The sequence below is a fragment of the Scyliorhinus canicula genome, chromosome 2 (assembly GCF_902713615.1).
Source record: "Scyliorhinus canicula chromosome 2, sScyCan1.1, whole genome shotgun sequence".
NCBI lineage: Eukaryota > Metazoa > Chordata > Chondrichthyes > Carcharhiniformes > Scyliorhinidae > Scyliorhinus > Scyliorhinus canicula.
In genome coordinates, this window is record NC_052147.1 from 2,553,271 (window position 1) to 2,575,028 (window position 21,758).

A 21,758-nucleotide genomic window follows, 5' to 3' on the forward strand; every position below is an offset into this window, starting at 1 on the left:
CCCCCCCCCCCCCCCCCCCCCCCCCGATGCACAAACCCAGCCTCTGGTCACCAAAATGTTCCCAGTGCTGGGACCCAATCCCTGGCTGTTCCGATAATGGCTGCTGCGTCCACGGTGTTGCCTCCTGCAGTGTTCAGGCATCTCTGTCTGATTGGGATACTGGGCAATAACTCCCACATGCTACATGTCACACCCACCCATGGGGATCCACTTGGGTTGTGTGAGGTGCTCACTTAACTACAATTGCCAATTAGAAATAGCCTTCAGTGTGCGGCCAGAGGCCTCTGCGGCCAGTGGGAGTTATGGTTGGTCAGTGTCGGGCTGGGGTTGGGGTTGCCCCAGGAATGGGAACACATAATCCAGGGGGTAGCATAGCGGACCCGTGGGCGCTGAGAAACCCATCTTACCCCCCAGCCGTGGCCACGGGCACCACCTTCGTGCTCCACAACACCCCCTCCCCCGCCCCAATGGCGGCCTACCCAGACCGAGGCTGGCCCACCGTGGGCTCCCCTACCTCCCTCCGAGCACCAGGGCAGCAACCCCAGTGCCCCCTGGGAGAGGAGATGACTACTCACCTCCTTGGGTCCCTGTGACATCCCTTCCGTCAGCACCACTTGCTGGGGTGGCAGTTAGATCACGGGAGGCCGTTAGATAGGGGCTCGCTCCCGTTAATTACATGGAGATTGGGGCTAAGTGGTGGTTACTGGTTTCTCACTGAGGTGGGATCCTCACTTCGCCAATAGGGGTGGGCCGGTTAGCTCGCAAACATTCCAGCGCCTGCTGTGGTTCTCCATTTTGGCCTCTCCCGCCATCTAACAGCCTCGTCACGTTCTCGCTTAAGCTCAGTGTGGCCAATAAATCGCTACCCAAAGTACTTGGAGACAGCCTGAGGTCATAAAAGGTGATAAATAAATCTGTTAGAAATCCATTAAAAGATAAATATTGGGCGGGATCCTCCATCGGCGAGATCCTCCACTCTGCTGGCAGTGCCCCCAACCACGCGGTTTCCCGACGGCGTGGGGTGGCCGGCTGCAGGGACGCAGGGTGCCGCTGTGCCGATGACAGGAAAACGCGGTTAGCGTCCTGGAGAATCCAACTGTACTCAAGCCACAAGCCCATCATCACCACTTGCCCACCCTTCCACCTGCCCTGTTGCACTGCCTGCTCTGGTCTGCATTCGGCCAAAAGGTGTTTGAAGTGCCCTATGTACCTAACTCGTCACTGATGTCTATTTCATTCCAGCTTCCTCTTCGGACATGGTCCCACACTTCAAAAATCAATGGAAGGTGGCAAATTGGCATATGACACGTGGCTGAAATGGTGAGTGTGGAGTGCTCCTTGTTTCTCGTCAAGGGTGCCTTTAGTAACTTGAGGAAGTCAGCGGTAAGAGAACAGAGGTTTATTTAACTATTTACAATATTCTGCTCAAGGCAGCAACTTGCTCCCAGTACGGTCCTTGCTGGGAGAACCTGTTTTTATGTTGTTTGTAAGGAGTTCCAGCTGGGTGTCCACTGCCCCTATCTGGGAAGCTCGTACTCCACGAGTCCTATGGGGACTTGCTGGGGATTATAACAGTGCCTTAGACACCATCTCACGCTGAAGGGGAATGTTCGAAGCTAGAATAGCATTATTGGGACAGGACTAGACAACAGTGCCAGGAACACATTGCCCCATAATAGTTTCCTTGGCCTAACTTGATTAGTTATTTGGGGCTATTAATGAAGCTTTGGGCTTGTGCTTTGTGCTTTGGGCAGGTTTTAACAATCTGGCCAGCTCTTGTACGCTCAGAGGCTTGAAGCTGCATGTTGGAGAAACTGCTTCTTGCAGACATTATCAAATTACAAAATACCTTTTCAATATTGCAACCTTGCTACTATCACATTCCCCATACCAAGGTTCAGTTTAAAACAGTCGGGTTTCAGGTATATTCTCACTCAGTGGCTTCGTAACAGCAAATTGAGAATACGATTCTGCAAACATCAATCACTGTACACATTCCAACTTTTCAGGATAACTGTTTTTCTCATTCCACATACACTCACATGTCACACTCACACTTGAGCATTCGAGCAACCGTATCCCCATTTATTAATATATTATCTATATATAGAATAAAAAATATCCGGGGCAGTTTATATATAGAATACTAGCAACCCGGGAGTGAGTTACAGACTGGAATCTAATCGAGGGGTTCGGGGTGGTTTATATATAGAATAACAGATACCCGGGAGTGAGTTACAGTCTGGAATCTAATCGAGGGGTTCGGGGTGGTTTATATATAGAATACTAGCAACCCGGGAGTGAGTTACAGGCTGGAATCTAATCGAGGGATTCGGGGTGGTTTATATATAGAATAACAGATACCCGGGAGTGAGTTACAGACTGGAATCTAATCGAGGGATCCGGGGTGGTTTATATATAGAATAACAGATACCCAGAGCGAGTTACAGACTGGAATCTAATCAAGAGGTTCAGAGTGGTTTATATATAGAATAACAGATACCCGGGAGTGAGTTACAGACTGGAATCTAATCGAGGGATTCGGGGTGGTTTATATATAGAATAACAGATACCCAGAGCGAGTTACAGACTGGAATCTAATCGAGGGGTTCAGGGTGGTTTATATATAGAATAACAGATACCTGGGAGTGAGTTACAGATTGGAATCTAATCGAGGGGGTCGGGGTGGTTTATATATAGAATAACAGATACCCGGGAGTGAGTTACAGACTGGAATCTAATCGAGGTGTTCAGGGTGGTTTATATATAGAATAACAGATACCCGGGAGTGAGTTACAGACTGGAATCTAATCGAGGGGTTCAGGGTGGTTTATATATAGAATAACAGATACCCGGGAGTGAGTTACAGACTGGAATCTAATCGAGGGGATCGGGGTGGTTTATATATAGAATAACAGATACCTGGGAGTGAGTTACAGACTGGAATCTAATCGAGGGTTTCAGGGTGGTTTATATATAGAATAACAGATACCTGGGAGTGAGTTACAGACTGGAATCTAATTGAGGGGTTCAGGGTGGTTTATATATAGAATAACAGATACCCGCGAGTGAGTTACAGACTGGAATCTAATCGAGGGGTTCAGGATGGTTTATATATAGAATAACAGATACCCGGGAGTGAGTTACAGACTGGAATCTAATCGAGGGGTGAGGGGTGATTTATATATAGAACAACAGATACCCGGGAGTGAGTTACAGACTGGAATCTAATCGAGGGGTTCAGGATGGTTTATATATAGAATAACAGATACCCGGGAGTGAGTTACAGACTGGAATCTAATCGAGGGGTTCGGGGTGGTTTATGTATAGAATAACAGATACCCGGGAGTGAATTACAGACTGGAATCTAATCGAGGGGTGAGGAGTGGTTGATATATAGAATAACAGATACCCGGGAGTGAGTTACAGACTGGAATCTAATCGAGGTGTTGGGGGTGGTTTATATATAGATTAACAGATACCCGGGAATGAGTTACAGACTGGAATCTAATCGAGGGGTTCAGGGTGGTTTATATATAGAATAACAGATACCCGGGAGTGAGTTACAGACTGGAATCTAATCGAGGGGTTCAGGGTGGTTTATATATAGAATAACAGATACCCAGAGCGAGTTACAGACTGGAATCTAATCGAGGGGTTCAGGGTGGTTTATATATAGAATAACAGATACCTGGGAGTGAGTTACAGATTGGAATCTAATCGAGGGGGTCGGGGTGGTTTATATATAGAATAACAGATACCCGGGAGTGAGTTACAGACTGGAATCTAATCGAGGTGTTCAGGGTGGTTTATATATAGAATAACAGATACCCGGGAGTGAGTTACAGACTGGAATCTAATCGAGGTGTTGGGGGTGGTTTATATATAGATTAACAGATACCCGGGAATGAGTTACAGACTGGAATCTAATCGAGGGGTTCAGGGTGGTTTATATATAGAATAACAGATACCTGGGAGTGAGTTACAGTCTGGAATCTAATCGAGGGATTCGGCGTGGTTTATATATAGAACAACAGATACCCGGGAGTGAGTTACAGACTGGAATCTAATCGAGGGGTTCGGGTTGGTTTATATATAGAATAACAGATACCTGGGAGTGAGTTACAGACTGGAATCTAATCGAGGGGTTTGGGGTGGTTTATATATAGAATAACAGATACCTGGGAGTGAGTTACAGTCTGGAATCTAATCGAGGGGTGAGTCGTCGTTGATATATAGAATAACAGACACCCGGGAGTGAGTTACAGACTGGAATCTAATCGAGGGGTTCGGGGTGGTTTATATATAGAATAACAGATACCCGGGAGTGAGTTACAGACTGGAATCTAATCTAGGGGTTCAGGGTGGTTTATATATAGAATAACAGATACCCGGGAGTGAGTTACAGACTGGAATCCAATCGAGGGGTTCGGGTGGTTTATATATAGAATAACAGATACCCGGGAGTGAGTTACAGACTGGAATCTAATCGAGGGGTTCGGGTGGTTTATATATGGAATAACAGATACCTGGGAGCGAGTTACAGACTGGAATCTAATCGAGGGGTTCAGGGTGGTTTATATATAGAATAACAGATACCCGGGAGTGAGTTACAGACTGGAATCTAATCGAGGGGTTCGGGGTGGTTTATATATAGAATAACAGATACCCGGGAGTGAGTTACAGACTGGAATCTAATGGAGGGGTTCGGGGTGGTTTATATATAGAATAACAGATACTCGGGAGTGAGTTACAGACTGGAATCTAATCGAGGGGTTCGGGGTGGTTTATATATAGAATAACAGATACCCGGGAGTGAGTTACAGACTGGAATCTAATCGAGGGGTTCGGGGTGGTTTATATATAGAATAACAGATACCTGGGAGTGAGTTACAGACTGGAATCTAATCGAGGGGTTCGGGGTGGTTTATATATAGAATAACAGATACCTGGGAGCGAGTTACAGACTGGAATCTAAGGGTTTGTGTACAGAATCTCAGATTGGTTCATCGATTGACATTCAGTGTAATTAATTTCTTGGTTGTTTTAGGACTGAGCTGTATGGACCAATCATTCGATTGAATATTTTTCATCGCATGTGCATTATAGTCACTGACCCAGAAGCAATAAAGGTGGGTAATGATATTTTCCATTCCCAGGTTGATTGGCTGAGATTGTAGACCAATGTGTAATAATAATTGACCTCAAGCCTACAGCCACTTCCTCACCTTGACTGTGTCTCTTAATTGACCCTGGCAACGGCGAATGCCCCTCTAAACCCTCCTGACCCCCCCCCTAATATCCCATCCTGCACTTTCTTCCATTGGCTGTATTTTTGGAGTGTCACTATAATCATTTCTGTACCTTCAGCAGGAAAACTAATGTAGATGTAGACAGCGGGGTCGGAGGTAATCGGAGGCCCTAAATATGATGCCTCCTCAAACTTGCACTTGCACGGACTTCAAAACTGTATCGCTTCTCTACTCTCCAGAGGAACATAGGAAATAGGCCAGGAGGAAGTCATTCAGCCCCTCAAGCCTACTGCCCCATACAGCTAGATTATGGCCAATCTCACTGAAGTGTATAAAATTCTGGGAGGACTTGGCAGGGTAGGAATTGAACAGCTATCTTCCCCTGGTTGGAACTGGGCTCAGTCTCAGGATTAAGAGTTAGCCATTTAGAACTGAGTTGAGAAACCGTGTCATTCAGTAAAGTTCATGGCAATGTGAGCCTACATGTAACAATGAAGATCATCATTATTTAGAAAAGTTCTGAATCTTTGGAATTCTCGACCTAAGACAGTTTTGGATTCACAGTTGTTGAGAATAAAGACTGAGACTGTCAGATGTTTGGGCAGAAAGGGAATTAAGGGACATGGGGGTAGGGTGGGAAAGTGGCAATGCTGTCGACGTTAATTAATTCTGGAGCAGGCTCAAGGTAATGTACAGACTATCTCGATTTCTTAAGTGGTGGTCCCCATTGTTGGGTAGTTTACTCACAACCTGTGCAGGCATGCACATGAAGTGTGTAAACTTGAACAAGCCAATATGCCCATTGAGATGTACTTCAATAAGAAGCAACATTTCCTGGAGAGAAGGGATGAGAAACTGCAATGTGAAATGGTGCCGCTGTCTCGGCCAAGGGTCCACACCTCATGTGTGAGTCTAGTTGCCATGGCACGGTCCAACCCCTCACCTCCACACATCGGCAGCCGGTCCGAGGATCCCAGGACAATTTTCAGAACCTGGATCCTGAAATTCCGACAGGTGAGTTGAGGATGTCCCCGAGCCAGATACAGAAGCTAGTCAGGTGAAAACAAACCGTGTGCCTCAAAGTGCCATCCCGCAGTAAAGGGTGCAGCAGCTGACAGGAGACTCCCACCTTCTCAGATATAGCAATAAAGAAGGTGTAGATGATATATACCTGGAAAAATAATGTACTGCCAACGCTGCACAGTTCAATAAGACTTTTATTGTTGCAGGAGATCTTGATGTCACCAAAATATCCCAAAGACCCTTACACGTACGATCTCCTGTTCAACCTCTTTGGTAAAAGGTTAGTGAATCTGCACTCAGTAGCCATTTTCTAAAAATACATTCAAAGCCAACATTTGTTGCCTATCCCTAGTTGCTCCTGGAGAAGGTAGTGGTGGATTGCCTCTTGTACTGGATGGTGAGCCCTTAGTGCTTTAGGGAATTCTGGGATTTAGAAAGAGCAGCAATATATTTCCAAGTCCGGATAATGTCTGGCTTGGAGGGGAACCTGCAAGTGCTGGCGTTCCCACGCACATGTTGCCCTTGGTCTTCTAGGTGGTAGAGGTTCAGCCGAAGGAACTTTGGTGAGTTGCTACAGTGCAGTACACAGTGCTGCCCTGTGCATCGGTGGTGTAATATAATGATAATAGCTTATTGTCACAAGTAGGCTTCAATGAAGTTACTGTGAAAAGTACAAGCTCTTCATTCCAGGGTTCATTCTTGTGAACCTCCTCTGGACCCTTTCCAAGGCCAACACATCCTTCCTTAGATACGGGGTCCAAAACTGCTCAAAATACTCCAATGGGATCTGACCAGAGCCTTATACAGCCTCAGAAGTACATCCCTGCTCTTGTATTCTAGCCCTCTCGACATGAATGCTAACATTGCATTTTCCTTCCTAACCGCCGACTGAACCTGCAGGTTAACCTTAAGAGGATCGTGAACAAGGACTCCCAAGTCCCTTTGTGCTTCTGATTTCCTCAGCATCTTCCCATTTAGAAAATAGTCTATGCCTAAATTCCTCCTTCCAAAGTGCATAACCTCACATTTTTCCATATTGTATTTCATTTGCCACATCTTTGCCGACTCTCCTAGCCTGTCCAAGTCCTTCCGCAGCCCGCCAACTTCCTCAATACTACCTTCCCCTACAGATCTTTGTATCATCTGCAAACTTAGCAACAGTGCCTTCAGTACCTTCTCCCAGATCATTAATGTATATTGTGAAAAGTTGTGGTCCCAGCACAGACTCCTGAGGCACACCACTAGTCACCGGCTGCCATCCTGAAAAAGACCCCTTTATCCCCACTCTCTGCCTTCTGCCAGTCAGCCAATCCTCTATCCATGCCAGGATCTTATCCTTAACACCATGGGCTTTTAACTTATTTAACAGTCTCCTATGCGGCACTTTGTCAAAGGCCTTCTGGAAATCTAAATAAATCATGTCCACTGGTTTTCCTTTGTCTAACTTCCTTGTTAGTTCCTCAAAGAACTCTAACAGATTTGTCAGACACGACCTCCCTTTGACGAAGCCGTACTGACTCAGTCCTATTTTACCATGCACTTCCAATTACTTCGCGATCTCATCTTTAATAATGGACTCTAAACTCTTACATAGAACATAGATAACATAGAACAGTACAGCACAGAACAGGCCCTTCGGCCCTCAATGTTGTGCCGAGCAATGATCACCCTACTCAAACCCACGTATCCACCCTATACCCGTAACCCAACAACCCCCCCTTAACCTTACTTTTTAGGACACTACGGGCAATTTAGCATGGCCAATCCACCTAACCCGCACATCTTTGGACTGTGGGAGGAAACCGGAGCACCCAGAGGAAACCCACGCACACACGGGGAGGATGTGCAGACTTCGCACAGACAGTGACCCAGCCGGGAATCGAACCTGGGACCCTGGAGCTGTGAAGCATTTATGCTAACCACCATGCTACCGTGCTGCCCTTACCAATGACCGAAGTCAGGCTAACCGACCCATAATTTCCCGTCTTCTGCCTCCCTCCCTTCTTAAACAGCAGTGTTACATTAGCCACTTTCCAGTCCTCTGGGACCCTTCCTGCCTCCAGTGATTCCTGAAAGATCATCACCAATGCATCCACAATTTCCTCAGCTATCTCTTTTAGAACCCTGGGGTGTAGCCCATCCAGTCCAGGTGACTTATCCACCTTCAGAACTTTCAGTTTCTCCAGAACCTTCTCCTTAGTAATGGTCACTGTACTCACCTCTGCCCCCTGGTTCTCCTGGAGCTCTGGCATCCCACTGGTGTCTTTCACCGTGAAGACTGATGCAAAGTAACTATTCAATTCTTCTGCCATTTCTTTGTTTCCTATTATAACTTCTCCAGCCACATTTTCCAGTGGTCCAATGTCTATTTTTGCCTCTCTTACCTTTTATATATTGAAAAAAACTCTTCCTATCTTCCTTTATATTACAAGCTAGCTTGCACTCATATTTCATCGTCTCCCCCCTTATTGCTTTTTTAGTTGTCCTCTGCTCGCTTTTAATGGCTTCCCAATCCTCTGGCTTCCCACTAATCCTCGTCACTTTGTATGCTTTTTCTTTAGCTTTTATGCTGTCCTTGACATCCCTCGTCAGCCATGGATGCCTTGTCCTCCCCTTAGCATATTTCCTCCTCCTTGGGATGAATTTCTGCTGTGCCTCCCGAATAACCCCCAAAACCCCTGCCATTGCTGTTCCACTGTCTTCCCTGCTCGGCTCCTTCTCCAATCCACTCTGGCCAGCTCCTCCCTCATGTCTTTGTAGTTACCCTTATTTAATTGTAATTCCGTTCCATCCGATTCCAGCTTCTCCCTCTCAAACTGTCGGGTAAATTCTATCATATTGTGGTCACTGCTCCCTAAGGGTTCCTTCACCTTAAGTTCCCTAATCAAGTCTGCCTCATTACACATCACCAAATCCAGAATTGCCTGTTCCCTTGTAGGCTCTGTCACAAGCTGCTCTAAAAACACATCTCTTAGACATTCCACAAATTCCTTTTCTTGGGATTCACTACCAACCTGATTTTCCCAGTCCACCTGCATATTGAAGACCCCCATGATTATTGTGATATTGCCTTTTTTACATGCCTTTTCTATCTCCTGATTTATTTTCTCCCCCACATCCTGACTATTGCTAGGGGGCCTGTACATAACTCCCATCAGGGTCTTTTTCCCTTTGCGATTCCTCAGCTCTACCCACAGAGATTCTATGCCTTCTGATCCTATATCACTCCTTGCTATCGATTTGACTTCATTCCTTACTGACAATGCAACCCGCCCCCTTTGCCCATCTGCCTGTCCTTTCGATAGGACATATATCCTTGTATATTTAGATCCCAGCCCTGATCCCCTTGCAGCCGCGTCTCTGTGATGCCCACAACATCGTACCGGCCAATTTCAATGTGCGCAACAAGCCTTGTTCCGTATACTGCGCGCATTTAGGTACAACACCCTCAATCCTGCATTGACCACCTCCCTTCTCACACTTGTCACATTTTTTGCTCTGCCTGAGGGTGATGTTGGCCTTTTATTTATGTTCTCTATTTCCCCTTCAGTTATTGCACCTTCTAATCTCACATTCTGGTTCCCACCCCCCTGCCATACTAGTTTAAATCCTACCGAGTGACTCCAGCAAACCTCCCAGCCAGGATATTGGTGCCCCTCCAGTTTAGATGGAACCCATCCTTCTTGTACAGGTCCCACCTGCCCCAGAAAAGATCCCAATGGTCCAAAAATCTGAAACCCTCCCTCATACACCACCAGTTTAGCCACGTGTTTAGCTGCGCTATCCTCTTATATCTAGCCTCTCTGGCACATGGTACTGGGCGTATTACTGAGATTACAACCCTTGCGGTCCTGCTTTTTAACTGACTGCATAACTCCCTGAACTCCTTCTGCAGGACCTCATCACTCTTCCTGCCTATGTCGTTAGTACCTATGTGGACTGCGACCTCTGGCTGTTCACCCTCCCCCTTCAGGATGTCCTGTGTTCATTCAGAGACATCCTTGACCCTGGCACCAGGGAGGCAACATACCATCCTGGAGTCTCTTTCACGTCCACAGAAGCGCCTATCTGTGCCCCTTACTATAGAACCCCCTGTAACTATCGCTCTCCTGCACTTTGCCCTCCCCTGCTGAGCAACAGAGCCAGCTGTGGTGCCGCTGTTCTGGTTGCTGTTGTTTTCCCCGGATAGGCTACACCCCCCCCAACAGTACCCCAAATGGTATACCTGTTAGAGAGGGAGACAGCCACAGAGGATTCCTGCACTGACGGCCTGCCCTTTCTAGCGATTATTATGTTATGTTATTTGAGGAACGTAAGTCGCTACTAACCGTAAACAATGTTGAAGGATACTCCAGTCCTCAAAGTAAGTTGAAAGTATTTTTTTCGTAACGACAAAGCTATTAGTTGAGTTCGGCACTCTGCTGATCTAACTCTAGTGACACAGTAAAGTTGACTAGCTGTCCAAACTGTATCTAAGCCACATGTGGTGGCTTGACTGAGATCCCTGCTACACTCCTGTTGTTCCTCCAGTCTCTGCTGGGTGAGTGAGGGCGAGGGCTTGTGTGAGCTGTGCTTTTATAGTGGTTGTGTAATGCCCTCTAGTGGTTATGCCACAGCTGAGTGTTCTGATTAACCCCTTAGTTACATGTCTATCTACATATCATTACAGCGATCACTCATCTGTCAGCCTGCACCTTGGGTGTGACCACATCTCTATATTTATATGGTTGCTCCAGTTAAGGTTCTGGACAGTGGTGATCCCCAGGATGTTCATGCTGGGGGATTCAGCAATATTAATGCTGTTAAATGTCAAGGGGAGATAATAAGACGATAAAAAATAGGAGCAGGAGGCCATTCGGCCCCTCGAGCCTGTTCCGCTATTCAATAGGATCGTGGCTGATACGACATTCCTCAGGCCCACTTTCCTGCCCTTTCCCCGTAACCCTTGATCCCCTCACTGATCAGGAATCTGTCTATCTCAGCCTTCATTATACACACAGACTCTGCCCCCACAGCTCTCTGTGACGAGGTGTTCCAAAGACTCACAGCTGTCTGATAGAAGAAATTCCTCCTCATCTCAGTCTTCAATGGGCCCCTCCCTTTATTCAGAGACTCTGCCCTGTGGTCCTGGACTCTCCCAGAGGGAAACACCCTCTCAGTATTTACCCTTAACAATCCGATAGGTTTCAGTGAGATCGCTACTACCTCCAGCACCATGGGCTCCTATATTATGACTTTACCTTTTGTGAGGTACCTTGTCAAACAACTTCTGGAAGTTAAAATACAGCACATCTACTGGTTCCCCTCTAGCCACTCAAAATAAGGGTGCAGCACGGTGACACAGTGGTTAGCACTTCTGCCCCACAGTGTCAGGGACCCGGGTTCCATTCCGGCCTTAGGTGACTGTCTGCGTGGAGTTTGCACGTTCACTCCATGTGGGTTTCCTCCGGGTGCTCCGGTTTCCTCCCACAGTCCAAAGATGTGCAGGTTAGGTGGATTGGCCGTGATGAAAACGCGGGGTTACAGAGGCAGGGTGGGGGAGTGTGCCGATATAGAGTGCTCTTTTGGAGAGTTGGAGCAGACTTGATGGGGTGGTGGGCCTCCTTCTGTGCTGTAGGGATTCTATTTAAAAAAACAGATACAATTTCCCTTTCCTTTCACGTTGACTCTGGTTGATTAGATTATGATTTTCCTGATGTGCTCCTGTTACTTCTTTAATAATTGATTCCTTCATTTTTCCAACAATAGATGTTCGGCTAATCAGCCTATAGTTACCCACGTTTAGCCACCCTCCCGCTGTCACATCGGCAGTTTTCCAATCCTCCGGTACTTCTCCAGAATCCAAGGAATTTTGGAAAATTACAACCGATGCATCCACTACCTCTGTAGCGACTTGGGATTCTAGGGTGTGCACCATCAGGACCAGGGGGACCTATCTGCCTTTAGCCCCATTAGTTTGTCTAATGCTACTTCTCTAATGTTGGTGATGGTATTTAATTACTCCCCCGTATTCTTTAGTTTTACTGGAATGTTCAAAGTATCTTCTACCATAAAGACTGATGTAAAATATCTGTTTTAACTCCTCTGCCATTTCCTTGTTCCCCATAACTATCTCCCCAGATTCACTTTCTAAGGGATCTACGTTAACTTTGACCTCTCTCTTCATTTTTATGTCGATGGTAAGATACTGGAGGCAATATTGTGCCCATTCACTCCTTCCATCCACGGGCTGCGTAGACCCAAAATCTGATGAGCATCATAAACGGTTCAGCACCATACCTGGCTCCTCAGACACTGAAGCAGTTCAAGTCCAAATGCAGCAAGACCTGGACAATATTCAGGCTTGGGCTGACAAGTGGCAAGTAATATTCATGCCACATAAGTGCCAGGCAATGACCATCTCCAACAAGACAGGATCTAACCATCGCCCCTCGACATTGACTGTTATTACCATCGCTCAATCCGCACCCCCCGCCCCGTCAATATCCTGGAAATTACCATTGACCAGAAGCTGAGCTGGACCAGTCAATACTGTGGTTACAAGAACAGGTCAGAGGATAGGAATCCCCAAAGCCTGTCCATCATCTACAAGACACAGGTCAGGAGTGTGATGGAGTACTCTCCCCTTGCCTGGAGGAGTACAGCTCTAACAACACTGAAGATGATTGACACCATCCTGGACAAAGCAGACCGCTTGATTTGAACCCCTTCCACAAACTTTCAATCCTTCCACGGACAATGAACCCACCTCTTCATTCACCTGGTGAAGGAGCTGTTCTCCGAAAGCTAGTGATTCCAAACAAACCTGTTGGACTTTAACCTGGTGTTGTAAGACTTCCTACTGTGACATCAGTGTATACCATCCACAAGATGCACTGCGGGAACTTACCAAGACTCCAAAGACAGAACCTCCCAAAACCATGACTGTTACCATGGAGCAGGACAAGAGCAGCAGATACCTAGGAACCCCACCACCTGGAGAGTCCCCTCCACCTGGAGATTCCCCTCCACCTGGAGATTCCCCTCCACCTGGAGATTCCCCACCACCTGGAGATTCCCCTCCACCTGGAGATTCCCCTCCACCTGGAGATTCCCCTCCACCTGGAGGTTCCCCTCCACCTGGAGGTTCCCCGCCACCTGGAGATTCCCATCCACCTGGAGATGCCCCTCCACCTGGAGGTTCCCCTCCACCTGGAGGTTCCCCTCCACCTGGAGGTTCCCCTCCACCTGGAGGTTCCCCTCCACATCACTCACCAGTCTGACTTGGAAATATATCGCCATTCCTTCATTGTGGCTGGGTCAAAATCCTCAGAAATCCCTCCCTAACAGCAGTGTGGGTGTACCTGCAACTGGCCACCGCCTTCTCAAGGGCAACTAGGGCAATAAATGTGGCTCACCCAGGAGAGCCCACATTCCGTGAGTGAATAGAAAACTCAGACTTGGTCATTAGGGTAGGTTTTAAGAGACACCCATTTTGACAAAGAGTCATCCAGACTTAAAACGTCAGCTCCTTCTCTCTCCACAGTTGAGAGCCGAACTAATGTCCTATATAAGTTTAACATAACCTCCTTGATCTTGTACTCTATGTCCCTATTAATCAAGCCCGGGATATTGCATGTTTTATTAACTGCTCTCTCAACCTGCCTACCACCTTCCTGTCCATGTTCACCCAGGACCCTCTACTCCTCTATTTTGTATTGCCATTCTCTGAATTCTTGCTGTCAAAATGAATAATTTTACACTTCCCCAAATATTGTGAGCTTGAAAGAGTATTGACTTAATTTGTACTAGAGCAGACATTGGCTCACCTCATGTCATTTTTCACAGGTTTTTGGGGCGTGGGCTGCTGACTGATACAGACCACCAACACTGGTACATGCAGCGCCGGGTGATGGACCCTTCCTTCAGCCACTCGTAACTATCCACTCGTGACTTTAAACCCGACGTTATTCTTAAAATAAATGCACGATATACTGCAGGTGCAGGGAAATCTGAACTAAAAACGTCAGAGCCGGAATTCTCCAATCCCGCGGCCAAGTTCTGACGTCGGCGTGAAAAGCAGTACGAGCCACTCCGGCGTCAACGGCCCCCGAGTGTGAGGTATTCACCCCTTCCTCGGGGGCTAGTATGGCGCGGAGTGGTCCCCGCTGCTCCAGTGCCCGAAACCCAGCGCGCCACGGCCGGCGCGACTTGGCGTATGCACGTGGATTGCCTTCTCCACGCCGGCCCCCGGGCAATATGGCAGAGCCCTACCGGGGCCCGGCGGGAAGGAATGTAGGCCTCCCACGGAACTAGCCCGCCTGCCGATTGGTAGGCCCCGAACGCGGGCCAGGCCTCTGTGGAGACCCCACCCCGGGGTCGGATCCCCCCCCCCCCCGCCCCTCCACCAGGACGGACCCCGCAGCCAGAACTCCGAGGCCCCGCTGGGTAGGACCGTACATAACCAACACCGGCGGGACACGGCGGGACACGGCGGGCACTTGGCCTGTCGAATCGCCAGGAGGGGCCGCTGTCAACAGCCCCTGACCAGCGCAGCGGCGATCCCGCGGGCGCCTGAGAATCGGTGCCGGAGAATCGGCGGGCCGGCGTCAGAGCAGTGGGTCGCGAGTTTCCCCCCCCCCCCCCCCCCCCCCGGCAGTTCTCCGACCCCTGTTCTGAGGGGCTGGTTTAGCTCACAAGGCTAAATCGCTGGCTTATAAAGCAGACCAAGCAGGCCAGCAGCACGGTTCGATTCCCGTACCAGCCTCCCCGGACAGGCGCCGGAATGTGGCGACTAGGGGCTTTTCACAGTAACTTCATCGAAGCCTACTCGTGACAATAAGCGATTTTCATTTTCATTTCATTTCATGAGGAAGAGTAATATTCAACTCCAAAACGGTAACTCTGTTTATCTCTCTACAGATACTGATTATTTCCAACACTTTCTATTTTAACTTAAATGTTATTCTTTCTGCTTAAATGCTGGACAGTGTGAAAATCTGAATCAGGAGTGAGAATGCATTGCAGTACTGAATGGTAACATTTCGGTGAGATGTTAAACTGCCTGTTTAACATGATGGATATGAAGGATCCGAGTGGAGATAGAAATTATTCTAGTCCTCGTCATTATAGGATTCACGAGGTGAAAAAGTCCAAGGTCCATCTAGTTCACCTTCCACCACCCTAGTGATACCACGATAAATGTTGACCAATCACAGAGATTAATATCTATCGATTAATCTGTAACTGAACCAGGTACGGGGTGGGGAGGACATAGGTCCAATGTTCCCCTGAACATCCTCCACACATCCTCCTCTCTCTGGACGAGGTGAAGGAACTGGTCTTCACCAACATTATCCAGTCCCTTTAGAAGAACATTGCTCTCTCATGCCAATAACAACAAACAGATTAATTAATTATTGCTTTTTGAGTTTTGTTGTTTGTAGATCAGCTGCTGCATTTTGTATCCATATTAGTGACTGCATATTTATAGTAATCAATTTCCTTGAAGCATGTTCGGAGTAAAATACACAATGTATCACACCTTCCTTATCTCTGTCTCGACATTTACAATGCAGGTACCTGGTGGGGTTAATGGATGTGTTTAATAACAAGGCTGAGCAGCTGATGGAGAAGCTGACAGAGATGTCAGATGGTGTGACTCCAGTGGGACTGCACAGTAAGCTGAACTGTGTGACTCTCGAGGTTATCACAACGGTAAAAATTGGTTTTCCCCTTCCTTTCCCTTTTTCCTCCACTTTTCTCCCTTGTTAATCGTTACCACGTTGGTGTGGGTCTGGCATCACATACAGGCCAGACCAGGTAAAGGTGGCAGATTTCCTCTGACGAAGGGCATTAGTGAACCAGTTGGGTTTTTACGTGGCCACCATGGCTGGGAATAATCCAGATTTATCAATTTGTTGTATTTCTAACTCTCCCAGATGCTGTGATGAGATTTGGGGCAGGATTTAACTAAATGAGAACAAAGTCCCATAGCGAGCGTGTTTAGCTGCATGTTTCTCTGGCACGTTATAGAACGGCACCCGCGTTAGGTACGGGGTCTCAGTGGGGACACACGGCTGCACAGAGCCACATTTTGTTCCAAATGGAAGGTCGCCGGCAACTTTGCAGTGCCACCTGTGTACCTTGGCAATGCCAGCCTGGCAATGCTAGGGTGCCCAGGAGGCACCAGCTGTGCCAGGGTACCACCCTGGCCAAAGGACATGCAGCTAGGGGACGCCAATCTCCTGGTAGACCCCCACGAGTGCTGTCCGTCTGGTCCCTGTTTGTGGAGACCGGTACTGAACGCTAGATCTCGTCAGGCATTGCCAGCAGGGTAGATCCCGGGAGCTGGGTCTCCGGCCTCTATCGGCCATACCCACCGAGCTGCTTTTTGGGCGCAGCGTGACTGTTCAATCCTTGGAGCTTTGATCCAAGCCTTCGAATTACTAATCAGCAAAAACATTTCCACCACGGTACCATCCCAATTGTGCAACTGATGCATGTGTACTCCAGAGCGTAATGTAACGTGATGGCCTGGAACAGGAAATGAAATGAAAGTTGCCTATTGTCACAAGTAGGCTTCAAATGAAGTTACTGTGAAAAGCCCCTAGTCGCCACATTCCAGCACCTGTTTGGGGAGGCTGGTACAGGAATTGAACCGTGCTACTGGCCTGCCTTGGTCTGCTTTCAAAGCCAGTGATTTAGCCCAGTGTGCTAAAGCAGCCCCAAGCAATCCAAATACTATTCACCTGATTAGTCTCTGTAATCAGTCACAACTCACTGACAGTTATCCCTAACTCACTCCTCGGCAATCTTCCTACATTTCTATACATTTCACTCAGTTTACCTGTCACTCTCTCTCCCAGGATTCATCACCATAACACATATTCAGCAACCAGAATAGATTTGATCGAGATGTTCAAAATCATGAGGGGGCTGGACAGACTAGACAGGGAGGAAATGATCCCATTCGTATACGGATCAAGAACAAGAGGGCACAGATTTAAAGGGATTTTCAAAGGAAGGATGTGTGAAATAGAATTTTCACACAGCCAGTGGCTCAGGACTGGAATGCACGGTCCGTACACCTGGTAGAGACAGGTTTCAATTAAGATATTCAGCAGGGCATTGGACGATTATTTGAATAGAACAATGTGCAGGGGTCCAGGGAAAAGGGCAGGGGAATGGCATTAGATCATAGTGTTCATTTGGTGAGCCAGAGCTGACGCAATGGGCCCAATGGCCTCCTTCTGTGACAATTCTGTGACACCATGATCCATTAGTCTCTGTAACTTACCCTGCAAGAACCTGTTATTTCATGTAATTTACTGTATTCTTTGCTCTTTGTAATTCACACATCTTTACTGTCATGGGGGGAGTGAGGGAAGTAGGAGGGAGGAAGGAATGGAAGGATATACGGATAGGATGAGGTGAAGTAGGGTGGGAGGAGGTTCGTGTGGAATATAAACACCCGGATCTTGGGCAAAACATCCTGTCTCTCTCATTATTGTAAATCTATAAGTCACTCCCAGCTATGAGTCTCTGTGGAAAGTGAGAGGTGTGGGCGTGGGCCAGCGAATCACGCGGGCATGTTTTGGGGTTGCGGAAAATTGGGAAGATTCTGGGCGGGAGTGTTCGCGGTCTTAGCCAGGATAGTGGAGGGGGAGGTGGATCCCGGACCCTTTGGTGGCGATATTTGGGGTCTCAGAGAAGCCGGAGCTCATGGAGAGGAGGAAGGCCGATGTCTTGGCCTTCGCCTCCCTGATTGCACGACGGCGAATTTTGCTGGAGTGGCGGTCGGCATCGCCACCAGGGGTAGCGGCTTGGTTGGGTGACCTGTTTGACCTCCTGCGATTAGAGAAGATAATGGGCGGGATTCTCCCGCAATTGGCGGGATGGCCCGACGTCGGAACCAAGAATGGCGCGAACCACTCCGGCGTTGGGCCAACCTCCACATTTCCGAGGGCTAGGCTGGCGCTGCCGGAGCTGGCACTGCCGGGGCTGGCGCTGCCGGGGCTGCCGGGGCTGCCGGGGCTGGCGCTGCCGGGGCTGGCACTGCCGGGGCTGGCACTGCCGGGGCTGGCACTGCCGGGGCTGGCACTGCCGGGGCTGGTGCTGCCGGGGCTGGCACTGTCGGGGCTGGTGCTGCCGGGGCTGCCGGGGCTGGCACTGCCAGGGCTGGTGCTGCCGGGGCTGCCGGGGCTGGTGCTGCCGGGGCTGGTGCTGCCGGGGCTGCCGGGGCTGGCGCTGCCGGGGCTGGTGCTGCCGGGGCTGGCACTGCCAGGGCTGGTGCTGCCGGGGCTGCCGGGGCTGGTGCTGCCGGGGCTGGTGCTGCCGGGGCTGCCGGGGCTGGCGCTGCCGGGGCTGGCACTGCCAGGGCTGGTGCTGCCGGGGCTGCCGGGGCTGGTGCTGCCGGGGCTGGTGCTGCCGGGGCTGCCGGGGCTGGCGCTGCCGGAGCTGGCGCTGCCGGGGCTTCCGGGGCTGGCGCTGCCGGGGCTGGCGCTGCCGGGGCTGGTGCTGCCGGGGCTGGCGCTGCCGGGGCTGGCGCTACCGGGGCTGGCGCTGCCGGGGCTGGCGCTACCGGGGCTGGTGCTGCCGGGGCTGCCGGGGCTGGTGCTGCCGGGGCTGCCGGGGCTGGCGCTGCCGGGGCTGGCGCTGCCGGAGCTGGCGCTGCCGGGGCTTCCGGGGCTGGCGCTGCCGGGGCTGGCGCTGCCGGGGCTGGTGCTGCCAGGGCTTCCGGGGCTGGCGCTGCCGGGGCTGGCGCTGCCGGGGCTGGTGCTGCCGGGGCTGGCGCTGCCGGGGCTGGCGCTACCGGGGCTGGTGCTGCCGGGGCTTCCGGGGCTGGTGCTGCCGGGGCTGGCGCTGCCGGGGCTGGTGCTGCCGGGGCTGGCGCTGCCGGAGCTGGCGCTGCCGGGGCTGGTGCTGCCGGGGCTGGCGCTGCCGGGGCTGGCGCTGCCGGAGCTGGCGCTGCCGGGGCTGGTGCTGCCGGGGCTGGCGCTGCCGGGGCTGGCGCTGCCGGGGCTGGCGCTGCCGGGGCTGGCGCTGCCGGAGCTGGCGCTGCCGGGGCTGGCGCAGCCGGGGCTGGTGCTGCCGGGGCTGGCGCTGCCGGGGCTGGTGCTGCCGGGGCTGGCACTGCCGGGCTGGTGCTGCCGGGGCTGGTGCTGCCGGGGCCGGTGCTGCCGGGGCTGGTGCTGCCGGGGCTGGTGCTGCCGGGGCTGGCGCTGCCGGGGCTGCCGGGGCTGGCGCTGCCGGGGCTGGTGCTGCCGGGGCTGGCGCTGCCGGGGCTGGCGCTGCCGGGGCTGGTGCTGCCGGGGCTGGCGCTGCCGGGGCTGGCGCTGCCGGGGCTGGCGCTGCCGGGGCTGGCGCTGCCGGGGCTGGCGCTGCCGGGGCTGGTGCTGCCGGGGCTGGCGCTGCCGGGGCTGGCGCTGCCGGGGCTGGTGCTGCCGGGGCTGCCGGGGCTGGTGCTGCCGGGGCTGCCGGGGCTGGCGCTGCCGGGGCTGGCGCTGCCGGGGCTGGTGCTGCCGGGGCTGCCGGGGCTGGTGCTGCCGGGGCTGCCGGAGCTGGCGCTGCCGGGGCTGGCGCTGCCGGGGCCGGTGCTGCCGGGGCCGGTGCTGCCGGGGCTGGTGCTGCCGGGGCTGGTGCTGCCGGGGCTGGTGCTGCCGGGGCTGGCGCTGCCGGAGCTGGCGCTACCGGGGCTGGCGCTGCCGGGGCTGGTGCTGCCGGGGCCGGTGCTGCCGGGGCTGGCGCTGCACCAACCGGCACCAAAGGGCCGGCACGAGTTAGCGCATGCGCAGAACCGCCGGTGTGGTTCTGCACATGCGCAGACCAGCTGCACGTGTTCCTGCGCTTGCACAGGTTGTTTCTTCTCTGCGCCGACCATGGCAGAGCCTTACAGAGGCCGGCGCGGAAGGAAGGAGTGCCCCACGGCACAGGCCCGCCCACAGATCGGTGGGCCCCGATCGCGGGCCAGGCCACTGTGGAGGCCCCCCCCCCACCCCCTCAGGGGCCGGATCCCCCCGCCCCCCCAAGGACTCCACTAGACAGCCTACCAGCCAGGTCCCGCCGTGTGGGACCATGTCCATTTCACGCTGGCAGGACTGGCCAGAAACCTACGGCTGCTTGGCCCATCGGGGCCATAGAATTGCCGGGGGGGGGTGGGGGGGGGCTCTGCCAACGGCGTAAACCCCGCCCCTGACGGGAAACCGGCACCGGAGAATACGGCAGCCGGTGGCGGGGTGTGATTCACACCGCCCACCGGGGATTCTCCAACCTGGCGGGGGGTCGGAGAATCCCACTCAAAGTATGAATTAAGGGGCTCGCCAGGGGTGTTTGAGGAAAATGGGGGGTGTTTGTGACGGTGTTTGAGCGCCTGTTCGTCACGGGGGAGGGGGGGTGAAAAAGGGGAAATATCTGTACAGATAGTCGATTGTAGGGAAGTATGTTTCCCGGGGTGTTTATTCGCTGTAACCTCTTTTGATACATGTCTGTAATAACATACGTTTATGTTTAAAATGTGTTCCCAGATATCCATTACTCTGTGATCTCTTTAAAGGTGGCCTTTGGGATGGAACTGAACTTATTGGATGGCAAAGAGTCTCCATTTCCACATGCCATATCGATGCTTCTGAAAGGGATTTTACAATATACTCAGAATCCGTACACACAGGTAAGTGCTTGAAGTCCAAACTAAGTTATTTGTGTTTGAGTGACATTGTGGTGCAACTCCACACAACGGGAGAGCCTCGGCAACGGCTCCTCGGCAACGGCTCCTCGGCAACGGCTCCTCGGCAATGGCTCCTCGGCAATGGCTCCTCGGTTGTCAGTTTTGGCTCAGTGGGTGGCATTTTGCCTGTCTTGAGTTAGAAGACAATGGGCTCAAGATCCATTCCAAAGATTTTAATTCACAATGCAAGTCGGCACTCTGGTAGAGTACCGAGGGAGTGCTGCACTGTCAGAGAGGATATCTTTCAGATGAGGAGTTTGATTCGTCATTTTGTGACATGAGAATCGCGATCAGCTGGAGGAGAATTGCACAAAATTGCAGAAACGAGGTTTGCCCCTGGTGCCGATTCTGCAGCCATACTCTAGTCCCTCGCATGCATTTCAATATCATTAGCGGTTTAGGCTCCACCCATCCACGATGCTCCGCCCCTCTCAGGCCGAAGTCAGACAGGCGCAAATTGGTGCCCGTATTGACAAGTCAGGCCTGGGCGACACGGCTGCTGTGGGGGAGCCAGAAGGTCAGAAAACTCTTAAAAACTCTCCACAATTGTTGGGCTTGCTGGATGTGGCTTTCTGGGCCTGGGGTGTTATGGGAGGGGACTTGGTGCCAACTCACTGTGTCCTGTAAATGTTCAGAGAGCCTCTGGCCATTTTAGATCTCACCCAAGCCGCCCCTCTGGAGCCCTTCAGATCCCAGCGGTATCATTAGCGGGATGGGGTGGCCATCACCGGGAGGGCGTGGCCATCACCGGGAGGGCGTGGCCATCACCGGGAGGGCGT

At 51.4% G+C, this 21,758-nt stretch overlaps 1 protein-coding gene across 1 annotated transcript in view; it reads left to right on the forward strand.

Annotated features, from left to right (window-relative positions):
• Positions 1-21,758, forward strand: part of LOC119979492 (cholesterol 24-hydroxylase-like) — an 85,755-nt gene that overhangs the window by 15,238 nt on the left and 48,759 nt on the right. The window contains exons 2-7 of the mRNA XM_038821791.1: positions 1,243-1,320; positions 5,051-5,132; positions 6,482-6,555; positions 14,103-14,189; positions 15,833-15,971; positions 20,809-20,922. Coding sequence (XP_038677719.1) covers positions 1,243-1,320; positions 5,051-5,132; positions 6,482-6,555; positions 14,103-14,189; positions 15,833-15,971; positions 20,809-20,922 — 574 coding nt within the window. The remainder of the gene's footprint in view (positions 1-1,242; positions 1,321-5,050; positions 5,133-6,481; positions 6,556-14,102; positions 14,190-15,832; positions 15,972-20,808; positions 20,923-21,758) is intronic.